Raw genomic sequence first — 22,531 nt, forward strand, 5'->3', positions numbered from 1 at the left:
ATATACGTAGTTGAAACTTTTACAATATTGTAGTCAGAAAACACTGGCACTATTTTAATATAATTTACAAATATTTTCCTTGCATAACCATGTACCAAAACTGTTCACCATTTCGTGTCCGCTCTGTATCTCCTAAATCCCTTGAAGGATAATCATGAAACTTTGGTCAAATGATCACGTCATAAAAATGATGTGCAGAACCCATGAGTCAGCCGTGGCTGAAGGTCAAAGGTTTGAGCCTTCCATTTCATGTCCGCTCTGTATCTCCTAAACCCCTTGAAGGATAATCATGAAACTTGGGTCAAATGATCACCTCATCAAGATGATGTGCAACACCCATGAGTCAGCCATGTGGGCTCAAGGTCAAGGTCATAACTCAAGGTCAAAGGTTTGAGCCTTCCATTTCCTGTGAAACTTGGATGAATGATCTCTCATCAAGATGATGTGCAGAACCCATGAGTCAGCCATGTCGGCTCAAGGTCAAGGTCACAACTCAAGGTCAAAGGTTTGAGCCTTCCATTTCGAGTCTGCTCTGTATCTCCTAAACCCCTTGAAGGATAATCATGAAACTTGGATCAAATGAACACCTCATCAAGACGATGTGCAGAACCCGTGAGTCAGCCATGTCGGCTCAAGGTCAAGGTCACAACTCAAGGTCAAAGGTTTGAGCCACTATCCATAACATTGGTGGGGGATATAGCTGTCTTTCAGACTGCCTTGTGTCCAAAACAACAGGGCCTAGGGCTTTGATATTTGATATGTAGCATCATCTAGAGGTCCTCTGCGAAGATTGTTCAAATTATCCCCCTAGGGTCAAATATGGCCCCGCCCTGGCAGTCTGATGGTTTACATAGACTTATATATATTGAAAATCTTCTTGTCCAAAACCACAGGACCTAGGGCTTTGATATTTGGTATGTAGCATCATCTAGAGGTCCTCTACCAAGAATGTTCAAATTATCCCCCCAGGGTCAAATATTGGCCCGCCCTGGGAGTCACATGGTTTATATTGACTTGTATTGGGAAAAACTTTAAAAATCTTCTTGTCTAAAACCACAAGACCTAACCTTTGATATTTGGTATGTAGCATTGTCTTGTGGTCCTCTACCAAGATTGTTCAAATTATTAGCCTGAGGTGAAAAGAGGCCCCACCCAGGGGTCCCAAGTTTTACAGAGACTTGTATAGGAAAAAAACTTGCCTGAAACTGCAGGATCTAGGCTTTTGGTATTTGCTATGTTGCATTGCCTAGTGGTCTACTACCAAAATTAAAATTATGCCCCTGGGGTGAAAAGAGGCCCTGCCCTGGGGGTCCCAAGTTTTAATCGACTTATACAGGTAAAAACTTTAAAAATCTTCTTGTCTGAAAGTTCAAGGCCTAGACCTTTGATATTTTGTATGTATCATTGCCTTGTTGAGATTGTTCAAGTAATGCCCCTTCGGTGAAAAGAGGCCCGGCCCAGGGGGTCACTGGTTCATATATATGATTATCACAAATGTGAAGATGTAACAGTCAGTATGGTTGGAGTGCCTTATTGTCTTACCTGAAAATTCTGTGACTCAAATTCTAAGCATGTTGTAAAACTTCTGTTTTAAAAGACACATAACTTTCAGAAAATGTAATTAAATATCATTTCTCTCAAAGTGAAAGTTGATTAAAACTTAGTACTATACAAACATTACTGTTATAAAATATTTGAAGCACATGGGATTTAAATTCTATCTAACTTCACATGTCTTTACTCTTAGAGACACTTGATCATTTCCTAATAATACCATGCCCCTTCAAAAGAAGATAAGGTACATGTGTATTGTTTTGCTCATATTGATTGGTTGTACACAGTTACGATCAATTGCATTAACTATTGAACATGTGGGCTGCTTTATAGGGTTATTGCCTGTGGTCAGTAAATGAAAGTTAAGGTTGCGTTGACCTCTAGTCTGGAAATGCCTGCTTAACTCAATATGGAGGGTGCAGATCTACAGATCGTGGGGTTGTGAGTTCGATCCCCGGGCAGGGCATATGTTCTCTGTGACAATTTGATAAAAGACATTTTGTCTGAAATCATTCGCCTTCCACCTCTGATTCATATGGGGAAGTTGGCAGTTACTTGTGGAGAACAGGTTTGAACTGGTACAGAATCCAGGAACACAGGTTAGATTAACTGTCCGCCATTATATAAATGAAATACTGTTGGAGAAAAAGCATTAAACCCAAAACAAACAAATTAGTTACTGGAAAATGTTCAAGCCTACATTGGGCACACTTAATAATTATACATGAAGGTTGCTTGTGCTCAGTAGATGCTCCCTATAGTTTCTGAAGACAGTAGATTGAAAATCAAGTTCACAGTGACTCTGGAATTGAAATCTGTTTCTGATCAATCACTGTTGAGCTCTTCCATCTGTGAAAGTCAAACTTCCTACGATGATTGCCTGTGGTCTATATGTGACAGACCCCTATTATTTTGGAGGTCAGTAGGTTAATGTCAGAGTAACCGTTGTATCTAATCAATAACTGGAGAACACATGGGCCTGCAATGGTCACACTGTATAGGATGACCCCTGCCGTTTTGGGGTTAAAGACTTGAAACTTGAATGGTTTCTCATTAATAGCAGTAGAACACTTGGGCTGGGCCTACTGCCATCAAATTTCAGAGCATAATTGTTTATGACCAGCAGGTGACTGGTAGTAATAAGGGTAATTAGGGTCATAGGTCAAGGCCATAGCATACCAGAGCTTAAAAACTACACGCCCATTTTCTTGTACTTTCAACAGATCTTCAAGGGTAAGCTTTTGTCGAAAGAAAATTCTAAAAATTTACTTGACCTACAACGCAAGGTAATTTGATAGCTTCGTAACTTTGCTTAATACTTCAGGTACTTTGATAGCTGAAGCTGAATTGGATGGAGATGAGTCAGAGGATGACATCGCAGAACCAGGTTCAGTTTTCTCCACTCACTCTGCAGGCTCACGACCTTCACCTAATCGCCCAAGTACTGAAACTAAACCAGTCTTTTCTAATCATTCTGGCAGTTCCAAATCATCGCCCAGTCGCCAGGATTCAAAATCAGTATTTTCTATTACCAGTTCTAAATCATCGCCTAGTCATCACCAAGTTGACAGTAAGTTATTAAAGAAAGAAAGAAATAAGGATCACAATAAAGAAGACTCTGGAAAACATTCTCGAAAGAAATCCAAGATTAGTGGTCAAGAGCGAAACACAAAACCTGCTAGTAACAGTTTGAATAAAGAAACAGAAGCAGGAAGGTTGGTACATAGTGAAAGTAAAGGATTTGATGTAAACAATAAAGGAGGCGAGATCTCACCGATATCAGACAAGTCGAATTTCAATATTGGTGATGAAGCTCCAGTAGAGATGTTGGAATCTCCGAATGGTGAAGATTTAACAGAACTTGTTGCATTACAAAGAAAACTAATGTCCATTAAGGATCCAAATATTCTAGTCCAAGTTGTTATGTTGATTCAAAAAGTGGGCAAGTTTCAGATTGGTGATTCCACTTTTGACTTTGATCTGTGCTCTCTTGATAGTGGAACTGTTCAGGAAATCAGAACATACCTAAATCAGACATAGGCAAATACTGCTTTTAGTTATTGATGCCTTTATCTTTAGAAAGTGTTATCTCTATAATTTTGTAATTGTGATCTAAATATTTATGTTACACACCATTCTAAAAGTCTTCAACACTTGATGTGTGAAAAATTTTGTTGGTTTGATTTCATAAAGTATATTTTAAATCTGTCTGTATGATGTTGGTCTATGAGTAGTTTACAAAATATCTTTAAAGATTTATCTGTTTGTTTTTTAGCTCACCTGTCACAAAGTGACAAGGTGAGCTTTTGCGATCGTACGGCGTCCGTCTGTGCATGCGTGCTTAAACTTTTGTCACATTTTTCATGGGATCTTTATGAAAATTGGTCAGAATGTTCTTCTTGATGATATCTAGGTCAAGTTCGAAACTGGGTCACATGCGGTTAAAAACTAGGTCAGTAGGTCTAAAAATAGAAAAACTTTGTGACCTCTCTAAGAGGCCATATTTTTCATGAGATCTTCATGAAAAAATTGGTCAGAATGTTCAACTTGATGATATCTAGGTCAGGTTCGAAACTGGGTCACGTGCGGTCAAAAACTAGGTCAGTAGGTCTAAAAATAGAAAAACCTTGTGACCTCTCTAGAGGCCATATTTTTCATGGGATCTGTATGAAAGTTGGTCTGAATGTTCATCTTGATGATATCTAGGTCAGGTTCAAAACTGGGTCAACTGCGTTCAAAAACTAGGTCAGTTGGTCTCAAAATAGAAAAACCTTGTGATCTCTCTAGAGGCCATATTTTTCACGGGATCTGTATGAAAGTTGGTCTGAATGTTCATCTTGATGATATCTAGGTTAAGTTTGAAACTGGGTCAACTGCGGTCAAAAACTAGGTTAGTAGGTCTCAAAATAGAAAAACCTTGTGACCTCTCTAGAGGCCATATTTTTCAATGGATCATCATGAAAATTGAGAATGTTCACCTTGATGATATCTAGGTCTAGTTCAAAACTGGGTCAAGTGCCTTCAAAAACTAGGTCATTAGGTCAAATAATAGAAAAACCTTGTGACCTCTCTAGAGGCCATATTTTTCAATGGATCTTATGAAAATTGGTCAGAATTTTTATATTGATGATATCTAGGTCAAGTTCAAAACTGGGTCACATGAGCTCAAAAACTAGGTCACTATGTCAAATAATAGAAAAAACGACATCATATTTAGTTCAAAACTGGGTCATGTGGTGACAGGTGAGCGATTCAGGACCATCATGGTCCTTGTTTCCAAAAATGGCAAAATTTGCATTGGGAAGCATCCCATAACTTATTTTTTTACTGATAAATTCAAAACTTTTATAACTATATTTAAAAGAAACAAAGTCCTTATTGGTATTTTTTAGGTCATAGAATGATGTAAAACACCAATAATTTTATTAATTTTTTTGCTCAGACTAAGCTATTGTGATCAACTTATGTCCTTCATCTCATTGTCTGTTACCACTCTAGATGTCACCGTTTTGGCCGGATCTTCATGAAACTTAGACTCTTACCCTAAATACAATTTTGGAGAAGATCATTACTCATCATCAGGGGTCAAAATCTAGGTCACTGGGTCAGTAAATAAGAAAAACTTGTTAACACTCAACCGGCCAAGTTTTCTACTTACCTTCATCAAAGTTTTCAGAATGTTTTTCTTTATATAGTCCTGATAAATTTTGAAGGTCAGAAAATAGGTCATTTTATCAAATCATAGAAAATCCTTGTTTACCTTGCAGAGCATTTTCTACTTGATCTTCTTAAAACTTTGTCAGAAGGTTTGACTCTATGAAATCTAGAACAAGTTCAAAACTGGGTTGGCTAAGGTCTTAAACTAGCTTACTAGTTCAATTTGGAATACCTTACTGACACTCAGAAGACAGCATTTCTGACTTGTCTTTATGAGACTTGATCAGAATGTTTGTGTGTTAAAAATCTAAGATAAATAGTAATTGTCAGTTGGGTAAAAATAAGGTCTCTAGGTCATATCATTGAAAATTTTTGTTAGGATCTGCCTTTTGTCTTCATAGAATCTTGTTTAAATGGCCCCACTTGACTGCAAGGATGAATGTCATTATTACAAAAAATCATGGTGACAGTGTTCTAGACTCATATTTATATTGAGGTTGTGCTTTGAAAATCATCTTGTCTGTAACTTAATTTTACACAATGGTTACTTGGGTGACCCACTATTTAAATATAGTCCAATCATATTATTTTGTGAAAAACCTAGTGCATATTTTAAATACATACATGTGCCATGGCTGGCTTTAGAGGTATTGCCCTTTGAAATTAAAAAAGAACAACAGTTCTCAAGGGATCTAGCCCATACAAAAAACAGCATTGCTGTAAGTGAGATGGATATACGTGTATTACCATATACAAAAAAAACAACTTATCATACATCTAGTTTAAGCCATGTACTTCCATGTTTTATATGCAAAATGTTGTTGCATTTCCTATGTTCAGGATATATTCTAGGAGCATGCATCAGTTTTCTGATGGCTCTTGTTTAGGGTTGTTTGGTTTAAAATACATAAACCTTCAAAAATTGACCACATTTTGCCACATGCAAGAATAGCATTTCTTTTGTAAAGTTACAATAAAACAGAAAAAAATAAACAAAGACAGCCACCAGTTGAGTTAAAAAAGACTCTATCACATCAAATTATAATGATTTGAAGTTACATCTTTTAGCAGTCAGCGTTGAAAGTTGTAGGGGCAAGCTGGTAGGGTCATCCTCGCAGGCTAAAGTTTGCTATATAGTGCTATCCTCGCAGGCTAAAGTTTGCTATATAGTGCTAACAGCTTGATACTGCTCAATTCTAAGTGACAAAAATACCAATATCTGACATCAGTAATGTTGGTTAAAAGTAGCGATTGCAAAGCTTTCTGTACATGTCATTTATAATAGTTTTAGAAAAACATGTAAGTACTTAGGTAGGAACTTTGTTAATTTCTTTTGATTATACTTGGTTTTATAGCTCCAATGACATTACTTCTGGATTAACTGCCCTTTTTAGCTCATCTGATTTTTTGAAAAAAAATGATGAGTTATTGTCATCACTTGAGCGGTTGTTGGCGTCGGCGTCGGCGTTGCCTGGTTAAGTTTTATGTTTAGGTCAGCTTTTCTCCTAAACTATCAAAGCTATTGCTTTGAAACTTGGAATACTTGTTCACCATCATAAGCTGACCCTGTATAGCAAGAAACATAACTCCATCTTGATTTTTGCAAGATTTATGGCCCCTTTTGTACTTAGAAAATATCAGATTTCTTGGTTAAGTTTTATGTTTAGGTCAACTTTTCTCCTAAACTATCAAAGCTATTGCTTTGAAACTTGGAATACTTGTTCACGATCATAAGCAGACCTGTACATCAAGAAACATAACTCATCTTGCTTTTGCAAGAATTATTGCCCCTTTTGGACTTAGAAAATCAGTTTTCTGGTTAAGTTTTATGTTTAGGTCAGCTTTTTCCTAAACTGTCAAAGCTATTGCTTTAAAACTTGCACACTTGTTCACCATCATAAGTTGACCCTGTACAGCAAGAAACATAACTCCACCCTGCTTTTTGCAAGATTTATGGCCCCTTTTGGACTTATAAAATATCAGATTTCTTGGTTAAGTTTTATGTTTAGGTCAACTTTTTCTATTAAACTATCAAAGCTATTGCTTTGAAACTTGCAACACTTGTTCACCATCATAAGCTGACCCTGTACAGCAAGCAACATAACTCCATCCTGCTTTTTGCAATAATTATGGCCCCTTTTGGACTTAGAAAATCATTTTCTTGGTTGAGTATTATGTTTAAGTCAACTTTTCTCATAAACTATCAAAGCTATTGCTTTAAAACTTGCAACAGTTTTTCACCATCATAAGTGGACACTGAACATCAAGAAACATAACTCTATCCTGCTTTTTGCAAGAATGATGGCCCTTTTTAGACTTAGAAAATCATGGGTAGGACAATATTTCTATTACACAAAAAAAAATCAGATGAGCGTCAGCACCCGCAAGGCGGTGCTCTTGTTTCTATATGTATGTAGTGAAAACTTTAAAAAGATGCTGGCCCAGATTCAAAATAACCACAATTACTTTCCTTGGGAAACAACCGAAAGTGCTCAAGCAAACTATGAAGCTCAGGTGAGCAGTCTAGTGCCAATGCGGCCATCTTGTTTTGTTATTATTGATAAAACTTTTTTAAATGTTTCAAGTTGCTGGCAACTTAATGCTACTGTTCTGGCGACATTTTGTTTATGGATTTTGATATCTTATTTATCAGACAAATGAGAGCATCTGCATTTTAAGCTCACCTGACCTGTGTTCAGGGTGAGCTATTAATATAGGTGGATGGTCCATCCTCTGTCGTCCAGTGTCAACATTTTTTAATTAATCATCTTCTCTGAAACTGCTGGTCAAAATTACACCAAACTTGGTCAGTAGCATCCTGGCATGGACCTCTATAAAGTTTGTTCAGATGGTTCACCCGCTGGAGTTAAAAATAGAAAAACCTTAAAGAACTTCTCATAAACCGCTTGAAGGATCTTCATCAAACTTGGTCTGTAGCATCATTATAAGGTCCTCTTCAAGTTTGTTCAAATGGGGGCATTTGGCCTCTTTTAAGGGCCACTAGAGCTACAATTGGAAATAGCTTTAAACAACTTCTCATGAACTGCTAAATGGATTTTCATCAGACTTTGTCTGTAGCATCATTATAAGGTCCTCTATCAATTTTATTAGCTCGACTATTCGAAGAATAGGGGAGCTATCCTACTCGCCCCGGCGTCGGCGTGAGCGTGAGCATCACACAAATGTTAAAGTTTGCGTACCACCCCAAATATTTTCAAAGTCCATTGAGATATTGCTTTCATATTTTGCATACTTGTTTACCATCATGACCCCAGTCTGTAAAAAAGGAGGAGGCAACTCTATTAAGCATTTTGACTGAATTATGGCCCCTTTTCGACTTAGAATAAATGTTGAAGTTTGCGTATCACCCCAAATATTTTCAAAGTCCATTGAGATATTGCTTTCATATTTTGCATACTTGTTCACCGTCATGACCTCAGTCTGTAAAAAGGAGGAGGCAACTCTATCAAACATTTTGACTGAATTATGGCCCCTTTATGACTTAGAATAAATGTTTAAGTTTGCGTACCACCCCAAATATTTTCAAAGTCCATTGAGACATTGCTTTTATATTTTGCATACTTGTTTACCATCATGATCCCAGTCTGTAAAAAGGAGGAGGCAACTCTATCAAGTATTTTGACTGAATTATGGCCCCTTTTCGACTTAGAATATGCTATTTGTAATGTTAAAGTTTTACTCATTGCTTATATTATACTATCAAGCACTGAGAATAGTCGAGCGCGCTGTCCACTGACAGCTCTTGTTCAAATGGGGGTACTTGGCCCCTTTTAGAAAATAGAAAAACCTTTTAAAGACTACTTCTTCTGGAACCGCTCAATGGATCAAACTTGGTCTGTAGCATCATTATAATGTCCTCTCCAAGTTTTGTTCAAATGGAGGCATTTGGCCCCTTTTAAGAGCCACTAGAGCTACAGTTGGAAGTACCTTTAAACAACTTCTTCTCATGAACTGCTAGATGGATCTTCATCAAACTTGGTCTGTAGCATTGTTAGAAGGTCTTCTCCCAATTACATGGTTTGAATGGGGATGATTAAATGGAGATGATTGGCCCCTTTTAGGGGCTACCAGAGCTAAAATTTGAAATGGCTTTAAATGACTCTTTCTCATGAACCACTTGATGGATCATCATCGAACTTGATTTGGAGCATCATTTTAAAGTCTTCCACCAACATTGTTCAGTTTGGGGCACTTGGCCCCTTAAAGGGGCTACTAGAGTTAAAAATAGAAATACCTTTAAACTGCTTCTTCTCATGAATCACTTGCTGGATCTTCATCCTATCTGGTCCAGAGGATCATCATTAGGTCCTTTCTCAAATTTGTTTTTTTGGGGGGCACTTAGCCCCATTAAGGGGCCACTGGAAGTAAAAATAGAAATACCTTTAAAAAAACTTCTTCTGATTAACCGCTGGATTGAACTTCATCAATCTTGGCCTGTAGCATTATTAGAGGATCCCCTCCAAATTTTATCCAAAAAGGTGCAGTTTAGGGGCCTCCTGGGCTAAAATAAAAATACATTTTAACAACTACTCATGAACTGCTTGAAGGATCTTCATCAAACTTGGTCTGTAGCATCATATTAAGGTCCTCCCAAGTTTTGATCAAATGGGGGCATTTGGCCCCTTTTAAGGGCCATTAGAGCTAAAATTAGAAAATACCTTTAAAGGACTTCTTCTCATGAATTGCTTCAGACTTGGTCTGTAGCATCATTATAAGGCCCTCTCTCAATGTTATTCAAATGGGGGCACTTGGCCCCTTATAGTGGCCACTAGTGCTAAAAATAGAAAAACCTTCAAAAAGATCTTTTGGAACCGCACAATGGATTTTCATCAAACTTGGTCTGTACCATCATTTTAAGGTCCTCTCCAAAATTTATTCAGTTGGTATATACTTGGCCCTTTTCTTTGATTTGACCTAGTGACCTAGTGTTTGACCCCAGATGACCAATATTCAAACTTGACCTAGATTTCATCAAGACAAACATTCTGACCAATTCTCATGAGTTTCAATCTTAAATTGTGGTCTCTAGAGTGTTAACAAGATTTTCCTTTGATCTAACCTAGTGACCTAGTTTTTCACCCCCACATGACCCAGATTTGAACCTGGCCTAAAGATAAACATTCTGACTAACTTTCATCAAGAGAGTGTCATAAAGGTTGCCTCTAGAGTATTAACAAACTTTTCCTTTGATTTGACCGGGTGACCTAGTTTTTTACCCCACATGACCTAGATTCTAACTTGATCTAGAGGTCATCAAGACAAACATTCTGACCACTAGAAAATAATTTAAAAAAAAACATTTGTTTTAATGAACAGCTTAAAGGATTTTCAGCAAACCTAGTTTGAGGCAAAGTCAGATGGTTAAGGTTTTCTTCAGGTGAGCGACTTAGGCCCATTTGGGTCTCTTGTTTCCTTTGTTACAGGGAACTACTTGGTAATGCCACTATTCGTGCAACATATTTTGTATTTGGATCTTTAAAATCAGATCAATAGAAGCATAAGCATTTTTATAGTGGTCGTTTTGTTTCCATGGAAACAAATTACAAAATGGCAGATTTATTAAATTTCTAGATACGTATTTGAACTGTATTTACTTATTTTTGTAAAAGAATTTCTCTACTTTTTCCAGTTATGATGAAAGACATTGCTATGTTTTTATCTTACATTCAAGAAACATATGAAATTAATATATCTAAAAGGTTATTTGCTAAATAAAGAATTCAGCAGTGTGTAAAACACACCAAATTGGCATAAATATCCTTAAATATTTATTCTACAAAATATATAATTTTACCTCAGTAATATGTAACTATAACACTGCAGTGACCAGTTATCAAGTGTAATGAAGCATTATGCATAGTTCCTGAGCATTGGAGATTTAGTTACGAGTGACAGGTTAGTAATTGTTAATGATGATTAGCAGGCAAAAGGGCAAGGTTTTGAGAAAATTCTGAACTGACATATAGGGCAAGTATAGGATTAGAATGGTTATACATGATTTTAGACTATCGGTTTATCATTTATGGTTACATGTCGATATAGAACGCTGAAAATTAAATGGGTGTACTGTGAAAATGGCGTCCTATGACACAGGGAAGCCCAAACTTTGTAGATACCAGACTTAAAGTCAAAATGAATTTAGATTTTAGGCTATATTCAGGGCGTTGGGAGGCATTGCATTATTTTTGTAAAAAAGATTACTTTTTAAACCAGGAAAATAGAATTGAAAAAGATTATATTGCAGTTTGTATTACCTTATTGTGTCAGGTTATCTGATGTCCATGGTTTTTGTTTGTTTTTGTTTTGTGTGCACTTCTTACTTCAACAAAGTCTTCCTTACTGTATCAAACACCAACTTACCTTTATAGCACTAAAGCAAAAGTGCTATTTTTAGCTCGACTATTCGAAGAATAGTCTAGCTATTCTACTCACCCTGGCGTCACACCTTGGTTAAGTTTTTGCATGCAAGTACATACAGCTATCATTTAAAGGCATATAGCTTTTAAACTTATTTATTCTTTTTCTAGGTCAATTACCAACCTCACTGGGTCAAGTTCCATAACTCTAACATGTATTTTGAGCAAATTATGCCCCTTTTTGGACTTAGAAAATTCTGGTTAAAGTTTTACATGCAAGTTACTGTCTCCAAAACTAATGCAGATATTGAATTGAAACTTCACATGTGTCTTCGGGGTTATAAAACTAGTTGATAGCATCAAGTCCCATAACTCTGACCTTCATTTTGGCCAAATTATGCCCCCTTACATACAGCTATATTACTAAAAGGCATATAGATTTGAAACTTATTTTTTCTTTTTCTAGATCAAATACCTACCTCACTGGGTCAAGTCCCATACCTCTGACATGTATTTGGGCAAATTATGCCCCCCTTTTGGACTTAGAAAATTCTGGTTAAAGTTTTGCGTGCAAATAAATACAGCTATTACTAAAAGGCATATAGATTTGAAACTTATTTTTTCTTTTTCTAGATCAATTACCTACCTCACTAGGTCAAGTCTCATTACTCAGACATGTATTTTGGGCAAATTATGCCCCCTTTTGGACTTAGAAAATCCTGGTTAAAGTTTTACATGCAAGTTACTATCTCCAAAACTACCACAGATATTAAATTGAAACTTCACATGTGTCTTCGGGGTTATAAAACTAGTTGGTAGAATCAAGTCCCATAACTCTGACATGTATTTTGGGCAAATTATGCCCCCTTTTGGACTTAGAAAGTCCTGGTTAAAGTTTTGCGTGCAAGTACATACAGCTATTACCAAAAGGCATATAGCTTTGAAACTTATTTATTCTTTTTCTACGTCAATTACTAACCTCACTGGGTCAAGTTCCATAACTCTTAACATGTATTTTGAGCAAATTATGCCCTCTTTTGGACTTAGAAAATTCTGGTTAAAGTTTTACATGCAAGTTACTATCCCCAAAACTAATACAGATATTGAATTGAAACTTAACATGTTTCTTCGGGATTATAAAACTAGTTGATAGCATCAAGTCCCATAACTCTGATATGCATTTTGGTCAAATTATGTCCCCTTTCGAACTTAAAACTCTTGATATTAAACATTTTGGGTAATAATTTCCTGCTTCTCTGACAATATTTCGAATAGTCGAGCTTGGCTGTGTTACGGACAGCTCTTGTTGATAAATTTGTTACATTTCTGAAGAAAATGGTTCATAAATCACATCACTTCAAATTTTTATCAGGAATAAGTAAAAATCAATTCAGGGACTTTGTTAATCCCCTGCCACTAGTGGTGGAGGGTTATAGGAATGGTCTCAGTCCATCCGTTACAATTGTGTCTGCTCCATATAACTTAACCCCATGGTGGATTTTCATGAAACTTGGGTCAAATGATCACCTCATCAAGACAATATGCAGAACTCATGAGTCAGCCAGGTCGGCTGAAGGTCAAGGTCACAACTCAAGGTCAAAGGTTTGAGCCTTCCATTTTGTGTCCACTCTGTATCTCCTAAACCCCTTGAAGGATTTTCATGAAACTTTGTCATATGATCATCTCATCAAGACGATGTGCAGAACTCATGAGTCAGCCATGTTGGCTCAAGGTCATGGTCACAACTCAAGGTCAAAGGTTTGAGCCTTCCATTTTTTGTCCGCTCTGTATCTCCTAAACCCTTTGAAGGATTTTAATATGACTTTGCTGTAATATTCTTCTTATCAAGACGATGTGCAGAACTCAAAATTACCCAAGCCAGCTCAAGGTCAAGGTCACAGCTCAAATGTTTGAGCCTTCAATTTCCTGTCCCCACCTTTTCTGCTAAACCACTTGAAGGATTTTCTTGAAACTTTGGTCAAGTGTTTACCTTATTGAGGTGAATTGCAAAACCCATGAGTCAGCCATGTTCAAGGTCAAGGTCACTATTAAATATACTAAAATTATTAATATTGTTGGGGAACTAATTTTTTGTGGATTTCATGGTTGAGTCAGTCCGCGAAATTTAATCCCAACGAACAAGTAAAATACCCATTCATTTTATGTTTAAAAGTTGAAATCCACTAATTTATATCCCCATGAAATTGCTGTTTCAACCAAAACCACAAAATTTGATGCCCAAGAAATTAAATGATTTTAAGTACTTAACAATGTCAATGCTTCCACCCAAGACCATCAACCCTTTCACTATCCATAACAGCGGCGGCGGATATTGCTGTCTTTCAGACTGCCTTGTTGAAATAGGGGAAGAATACTTTTTGGAGAAAGGGATAAGGCCAAAATTAAACCCAACAATTATCTGTCTTCAGCCCTATCATTTATAATTTGACTAGAACTGTTGCCTCAAGAAGCACTGTTCTTGGAACTTACACTGTATCTGAAGCTTAAGATAGGAAAACACCTTCATATTGTGATTTTCTTGAAAGATTTTCACTAAATAAAGTTTATTGCAGTATTAAGTATACATGTATTTGAATAGGTGACATCAAGTGTAGAATAGCTATCAGAACAGACATACTGTCAGGAAACTTCTACACTATCTGTTGTCTCAGACATGCTAGATTCAACTTTAACTAAATACCACTTCTTGAATTAAAAATCTTGTCAGATTTTTGCAAGTTTATTCATCCATAGCTATTGTTGCCTTGCTAGTATATATGGGTGCATCAGTGGCACGAAAAGAATATTTGGCTTTAGAGAATTTTTCGTTGATGCTATTCAAATTTTTAAAAAATCTACGTAATTTGACAGTTTGGCTATCAGAATTATAAAAAAGAATGGAAATGATATATAGCCAGTGTAATTTGTTGTTTCAAACTGAACTCATGTAATTAAATCTGTTCTCAGAACTTCATAGGGGTGGCTGAGTGGTTATGGTCGCTGTCCCCTTGCCAGTTTGGCTTTGAGCACTTGCACGGTAGTTATTTGAAAAAGCCAGAAAGTTGCCTGGAGTGGGTACCTGGAATCTTCCTGGACCACTCAAATTGAAAAATATTGTGCGAAAGTCACTTAAAAACACACAGACATTACTTCGTTGTAAATAAATTTTTCTTAAATCTCAAGCATTGTAAATATTTGTCTTGTATAGTAATTGAACTCTTCATTTGCTCAAAAACAGCATTGAAATTTTCCATCCAGTTTATCAGCTTGCCATATTAATTATAAAAGGACAAGATATTTTTTCAGGAAACATCAGTCAGATACATCAATAGATGACAATGTGGACATTATGCACATCCTTTTCTTTTATTGATATGTCAACACAGGTTGTTTCTGTGGCAACAAATAGTCTTGTCAAACTTCAGTTTACATTTTACCCAACCTGGTAAACTCAGTTATTCCAATCAAGATGTATGTTCTCTGTAATAATTGAATGAAGTACAATTTTATGTTGTCAGGTCATTTATTCTCAAACTTTTTTTAGTTCACCTGAACAAAGTTCAGACTGAGCTATTAGTATAGGTGGATGATCTGGCCTCCATTGTCCATCGTTAACATTTTTACTTAAACATATCCCCTGAAACTACTGGTCAGATTTACACTAATCTTTATGGGGCAGCTGGAGCTAAAAATAGAAAAACCTTTAAACGGCTTCTTCTCATGAACCACTTGATGTATCTTCATTAAACTTGGTCAGTAGCATCATTATAAGGTCCTCTTTAATTTTTTTTCAAATGGGGGCAGTCAGCCCCTTTTAGGGGCAGCAAGAGCTAAAAGAGAAAAACCTTGAACAACTTCTTCTCATGAACCACTTGATGGATCTTTGTCAAACTTGGTCTGAAGCATCCATACAACATCTTTTTCAAATTTGTTCAAAGAAATGCCTTTAAATGACTTCTTCTCATGGACCACCAGATTGATCTTCATCAAACTTGATCTGTAGCATCCCATAAAGCTTTTTAAATTAGTCCAAAATAAAATGTGGCTGTCGCCCTTTAAGGACTTTCAGGCTAAAAATTGAAATACCTTAAACAACTTCTTTCATGAACCACACGTATGATCTTCATCAAACTTGGTTCGTAGATCATTTAGGTCATCTTCAGAGTTAACAAGTGGGGACTTGCCCCTTTAGGCTAAAAAACGATACCTTAAACAGTTTTCATAACTGCATGATGGATCTTCATAACTCTTAGCTTAATATTGTTTTGCCTGTCCGTACGTCCCAACTCATTTCGGTCAATAATGGAGAAACCATTAGACCTATTGAACCTTCAAACTTATAGGATGGTAGGACTTATGGAGTAGATGGCTGCTATTTTGGGTCACTCCACAAAGGTCCAAGTCACGGCAAATTGACATGGAAAATATTTCCAATCAATAACTTGAGCACTCACTTGAACCGAATGTTTGAAATCATATGATGAATTGGTCATGCAGAGTAGATGACCCCTATTGATTTTGAGTCATTTGTTAAAAGGTCAAGTCACAGGGCCGGAACATGGAAAACATTCTGATCAAAACATGAGAACCACTCTGACCAGAATTTGAAACTTCTAAAAATTGGATGCAGAGAGTTGACCGCTATTATTTTGTGGTCACATATTAAAGGTCAAGGTCACAGCGGACAGAACATGGAAATCATTTTCGGTCAATAATTAGAGAAACTATTTGACCTAGAAGCCTTCAAACTTTCATAGGGATAGGACTTAGAGTAGATGACCTAATGTTTTAATGCACTTTCGCCCTTTTAGGGTTGTCAAAGCTGAAAAAAGGAAGCCTTGAAAAAGAAATATCTTATGAACTGCTTAGGATCTCATAAATTGGTATGTACATCATAATGTCCTCTCCCATTTGTGACTGGGGTCCCTTTAGGATCACTGTAGCTAAAAATACATAATATGGCACTATTTACTTTAAAATTGTCTACAACTTAGTTTCTGTTGCTGTTTTTTGACATATATCTTATTCAAGATAGTGCACCAATGTAACATCAACTTTGATGTTTGAATGTCAATATATGTTTGTTTGATTGAAAGCAAGTATTTTAATACGAAAATGTGCACCTACTTAGTTGTATCCTCATGAACCACTGGATGGTTTCTTCAAAATTGGTTGAACATTGTCATAAGGCCTTTATAAGGACTCTTGCCAGGACACCTGACCCCATACCTAAAAATGGAAATACCTTTAAATGACTTCTTCCCATGATGGGTCTTCATCAAACTTGGTTTGTAGCATCACTGTAAGGTCTTCTCCCAACTTTTTTGTTACCCTATTTGCCATTTTATGGGCCACTAGAATTTAAAATGGAATTTTTTTTTTGACATCTGATGAAACACTGGCTGGATCTTCATTAACTCCCTGGGGCCGAAATGCGACTGTAGGCGTTATATTTTCTACCCCTGTAGCGTCGATATGCGACTATACGCGCGTTATCAGGACTCCCCAGGACGGCTATTGACGAGTATAGTCGCGGCACCGACATCATGATGATTGCGATAAGTACTTGTTAATTTTAGATAATGTTGACAAAAGCAAAATTACTTTGCATACTGGCTATTATTTCTTTGATGTAATAATTACTAGTTGTGCTAATAATTAGTTCCATTGTTAAAATAAATGTCTGTAACTATGCGGTAATGTAAATGAAATAAAAAGACGATCTCCGCTGTGTTTCGTTCATACTGTATTTCAAAAGAGTAAAATAATGTCGTTGGCCAGAGATCTTTCTTAAAATGAAGAAAATATTTATTTATTATAATGCTGATTCTGGAATTTCAGTTCCGTCGGATGATGATTCCGACAATGCGATTCCATTATCAGACAAATGAATGGTTGAAGGCTGAAATATTGGTACACTTACATTACATACGATACAAATGGACAAAAAATAACACAACAAAACATGTTTCATAAAATATAAAGAAGTATATGTAAATAAACGCATGTTTGTAAATTTAATAATTATTCAAAGATGGGTGTAAATATTACAACTTAACTGTCTCAGCGCGTGACATACAACATTTGTTTACATGTTTAGAAATAGATTATACATCAAAATAAACCACTGATATTCACACAAAAACGGGTGTAAGTTTAAGTAATGTTGATGTAAATATTCAGTGTTATGATGCATTTCTATTTATGGGAATTGAATGTTCAAGTATCTATTAAACGCAGTAGGTGTGTTAAAATTATGAATATTTCGAAGTGAAAATTTTGTTCTATTTGAATATACGAAATTGGATATAAAAATATTTGTTCAGACTTCGAATATTTTGTAAGTTTTTTTGAAATTTACACCCAAGTTAATTTCCCTGCATGATTTCAACAGTGTGATTATGATAAGGTTAGATAATGTTCTTCGACGTCAGGTGGTAATTCTTATCCCGCCGCAGCAGGTATGTTACAATATCGGCCTCACGGAATTAAACTTGGCCTGTAGCATCATTGTTAGGTCCTCTCACAAACTTGTTCAAATGGGAGAACTTGGCCTTTTTTAAGTGGCCACTAGAGCTAAAAATAGAAAAACCTCTCAAGAACTGCTTAATGGTTTTTCATTAGGCTTGGTCATTACTTTTTAAGGTCCTCTCCGAAATTTATTTCAATAGTTCTTCTTGATCCCATTTAGGGGACGCCAGAGCTGAAAACACCAAAAAAAAAATCTTGGTTGTTTTAACGGTAATGCAGTTTTTGGCAGTCATAGCAAAATATAGAAGAAACCTTAAAATAACTATTATCCTAATCTTAAAGGATGTTCAGGAAACTTAGTCAGAAGCAAGGTCCGCATTCAGGTGAGTGGCTCGTGATAATTTATCTAGGGAAGTTATCATTCTTTCAAGGAGAAAACTTGAACAAAAGGTTAATGGCTGGAGAGGAATACAGGCTCAAGGCTCTACATTAAATGTCTGTCTGTCTGTCTGTCAGATTTAACTGAAATACTGTTGGAAATCTGTTAAAAGTAATTTCTAAGCTGCATTATTTCTGTTCTCTGTATCAAACCTAATAATCATTTAACATACAAACAATTTTTACTGGGGCTTTGAGCAACCCTAAAACTTGCTGTTAAAGTGCTTGTGTAAAATGTATGCATTGAAAGTGCTTGCTTTGAATGATTGGCTGTGATAATGTTAAATATGATTATAACTGTTTAACCATTATTTACAACACAACACCTTCCTACAAAAGCAGATATATTCCCTGTTGTAAGAAAATTAATGTCTGTACATGTATATGTACATGCAAGATTGTTATCCAATATTTCAGTGTGTACATGCAAGAGTTTTGTGAAACATGTCAGTTCTTGTATCCATATGTGTACATGCAAGACTTTTTGTGAAACATTTGAGCACTTGTATCAGTATTTGTTCATGAAGGTTTCTTGTCCAGCATTTCAATTCTGTTATCTGTATGTTCACATGCAACATATTTGTTAAACATTTCAATAAGCACATATCAAAATTCACCTAATAAAATCTTTTTTTGCAATTCAGAATTCAGTGTGCCAGTCACCATCTGACAACTTTCAGTGTGCATTTACTACACATTGCAACTGCATGTATTATAAATGTCAAACTTTGTTACCTACTTTTGTCTGGTAGTATCATCATAGTGTGTATATTTTGAACTAAAGTTTTAATTTCTACCAGTCCTACCCCAAAGGAATTAAGTTATGAAGTAAACTAACTTACACAACATTTCTACATATAAAGAAGCTGTTCTGAAAGACTTCTCAATGTAATTGCTCATACATATGTAAATTCTCAGTTTTTGATGTGATTTTTTATATAAAACTAGCAGTGTTTCTTTATCTCTGTTTTTGTTTATACATGTTGTTTTGTATTGTCATGTTTCTGCTTTTAGATTAAAGATTAGAAGGTTGTCTCAATTATTTGCAAAATTTTGTCAATGTCAATAAATATTTTGTTGCAATGAGGCACTTGTTGATTTATGCTTGAACCCATACTTGGAAATACACAGAATGTTCAGGATTCATTTTGGGCAGTATGTAGCCATTCTTGGTCTATCTCAGCAGCTGTTTGTGTCATAGTGACCAATTTCCATCTCCGATTATATTGCTAAAATATCTGATAATGCAAGAAACATATAATCAAATAGTTTAACCAGAGCAACATGATGCGAACCATTTTGTCAAATGTTATTTTCAAATAGATTGTCAAAAGCATGCCTGTGTAGGAGTGTTAGGGGACAGGGCAGACTTCCTATATATGACAAAGGCCCTAGACTGCTCACTTTAGCTGCAGTACTTGCTTTAACAGTTTTAACTAAATAAAAACAGACAGGTAGTGTGTGTGTGCATGCGTGTATTTTGAGGGGGTGGGCGTTGCAGGTGGAGTAAGTTATTCAGGAATGATGCCATAGGATACAAAGAGATAATATAAAGAGTTTGCAAAATGTCAAGCATAGATCTGTCATGTGATTTTAGCAAAAAAAAAATTAGGAAAATAGCTCTACAGAGCAAAAAAAAACTGAGGACTATTTAAATCTGCCATTATGCGACTACCTTTTTAGCTCACCTGAGCACAAAGTGCTCAAGGTGAGCTTTTGTGATCGCCCCGTGTCCGTCGTCAACAGTTTGACTGTTAAAGTTTGACTGTTAACACTCTAGAGGTCACAATTTTGGCCTAATCTTTATGAAACTTGGTCGGAATGTTACCCTCAATAAAATCTTGGACGAGTTCGATACTGGGTCATCTGGGGTCAAAAACTAGGTCACCAGGTCAGTTCAAAGGAAAAGCTTGTTAACACTCTAGAGGTCACAATTTTGGCCTAATCTTAATGAAACTTGGTCAGAATGTTACCCTCAATAAAATCTTAGAAGAATTTGATATTTGGTCATCTGGGGTCAAAAACTAGGTCACCAGGTCAAATCAAAGGAAAAGCTTGTTAACACTGTAGAGGCCACATTTATGACTGTATCTTCATGAAACTTGGTCAGAATGTTGATCATGATGATCTCAAAGTCCAGTCTGAATCTGGGTCATGTAGGGTCAAAAACTAGCTCACCAGGTCAAATCTAAGGAAAAGCTATTTAACACTCTAGAGGCCACATTTATGACCATATCTTAATGAAACTTGGCCAGAATGTTAATCTTGATGATCTGTAGGTCAAATTCAAATCTGGGTCAGGTGGGGTCAAAAACTAGGTCACCGGGTCAAATCAAAGGAAAAGCTTGTTAACACTAGAGGCCACATTTATGACTGTATCTTCATAAAACTTAGTCGGAATGTTAATCTTGATGATCTTTAGGTCAATTTCGAATCTGGATCATGTGGGGTAAAAGCTAGGTCACCGGGTCAAATCAAAGGAAAAGCTACTTAACACTTTTGAGGCCACATTTATGACCATATCTGAATGAAACTATCTTGATGATTTTTAGGTCAATAGGTCAGGTGAGAGATACAGGGCCTTCATGGCCCTCTTGTTATTTTTAATGCCATTTTCCTATTTAGTGTCTGTATGCCTCTTGTGTATTTAGTGGAAACTTTTAAAAAAAATTTGTATGATAGTGCTAACCAGATTTTAATCTAATTCCACAGAAATAGTCCTTGAATGACCCTCTACCAAGATCGTTCAAATTATTTCAATTCGTGAAAAAACATGGCTAGCAGGCCTAGTTACTTTTCCCTACATATTATGTAAATTGGGAACTTTAAAAATATGGACAGATTTTAAAACATGTGACGAAGTATTGCATCGGCAATACAGAAGTCCCCTACCTGTATAAAGCTTCGTTGTTATTTGTCCCTTGTGGTTGCTGGCAACAGTGATAAGACTAAAAATGCTTCAAGGCATTTAGGAGCTAAAAATCAAACACTATTGCTAAACAGTACATGTCATCCAAATTTCAAGGCTTTATCTTAAACAAGAGGGCCATGAAGGCCCTGTATTGCTCACCTGACCTATTAACCTAAAGATCATCAAGATAGTTTCATTAAGATATGGTCATAAATGTGGCCTTTAAAGTGTTAACTAACTTTTCCTTTGATTTGACCTGGTGACCTAGTTTTTGACCCCATATGACCCAGATTCGAACTTGACCTAAAGATCACCAAGATTAACATTCTGACTAAGTTTCATGAAGATACAGTCATAAATGTGGCCTCCAGAGTGTTAACAAGCTACTCCTTTGATTTGACCCGATGACCTAGTTTTTGACCCAACATGACCCAGATTCGAACTTGACCTAAAGATCATCAAGATTAACATTCTGACTAAGTTTCATGTAGATACAGTCATAAATGTGGCCTCTAGAGTGTTAACAAGCTTTTCCTTTGATTTGACCAGGTGACCTAGTTTTTGACCCCACCTACCCAGATTTGAACATGACCTATAGATCAAGATTACCATTCTGACCAAGTTTCATTAAGATATGGTCATAAATGTGGCCTATAGAGTGTTAACTAGCTTTTCCTTTGATTTGACCTGGTGACCTAGTTTTTGACCCTACATGACCCAGATTCAAACTGGACTTTGAGATCATCATGAGTAACATTCTGACCAAGTTTCATGAAGATACAGTCATAAATGTGGCCTCTACAGTGTTAACAAGCTTTTCCTTTGATTTGACCTGGTGACCTAGTTTTTGACCCTAGATGACCCAATATCGAACTCATCCAAGATTTTATTGAGGGTAACATTCTGACCAAGTTTCATTAAGATTGGGCCAAAATTGTGACCTCTAGAGTGTTAACATGGTTCATACAGAATATCAGAGACAAAATTCAAGTACTTTTCAAGGACTTTTTACAATTTTTCAGGCACTATTTTTTTTTCAAAACCACGACCTAATCTGAACAACTTTTATTATGTAATGCAAAAATAAAACAACCATAACTTGTCACACCTTTGAAAATGACGT

General features: G+C 36.2%; 1 protein-coding gene across 2 annotated transcripts in view; it reads left to right on the plus strand.

The window, feature by feature from the left end:
• Nucleotides 1-3,762, plus strand: part of LOC123566553 (protein AF-9-like) — a 59,579-nt gene extending 55,817 nt beyond the window's left edge. For both annotated transcript variants that reach the window (XM_053549752.1, XM_045360764.2), the window contains exon 6: nt 2,879-3,762. In XM_053549752.1, the coding sequence (XP_053405727.1) occupies nt 2,879-3,594 (716 nt within the window). In that variant the 3' untranslated portion in view covers nt 3,595-3,762. The remainder of the gene's footprint in view (nt 1-2,878) is intronic.
• Nucleotides 3,763-22,531: the final 18,769 nt, after the last annotated feature.

This window comes from Mercenaria mercenaria, chromosome 8 (genome assembly GCF_021730395.1).
Source record: "Mercenaria mercenaria strain notata chromosome 8, MADL_Memer_1, whole genome shotgun sequence".
NCBI lineage: Eukaryota > Metazoa > Mollusca > Bivalvia > Venerida > Veneridae > Mercenaria > Mercenaria mercenaria.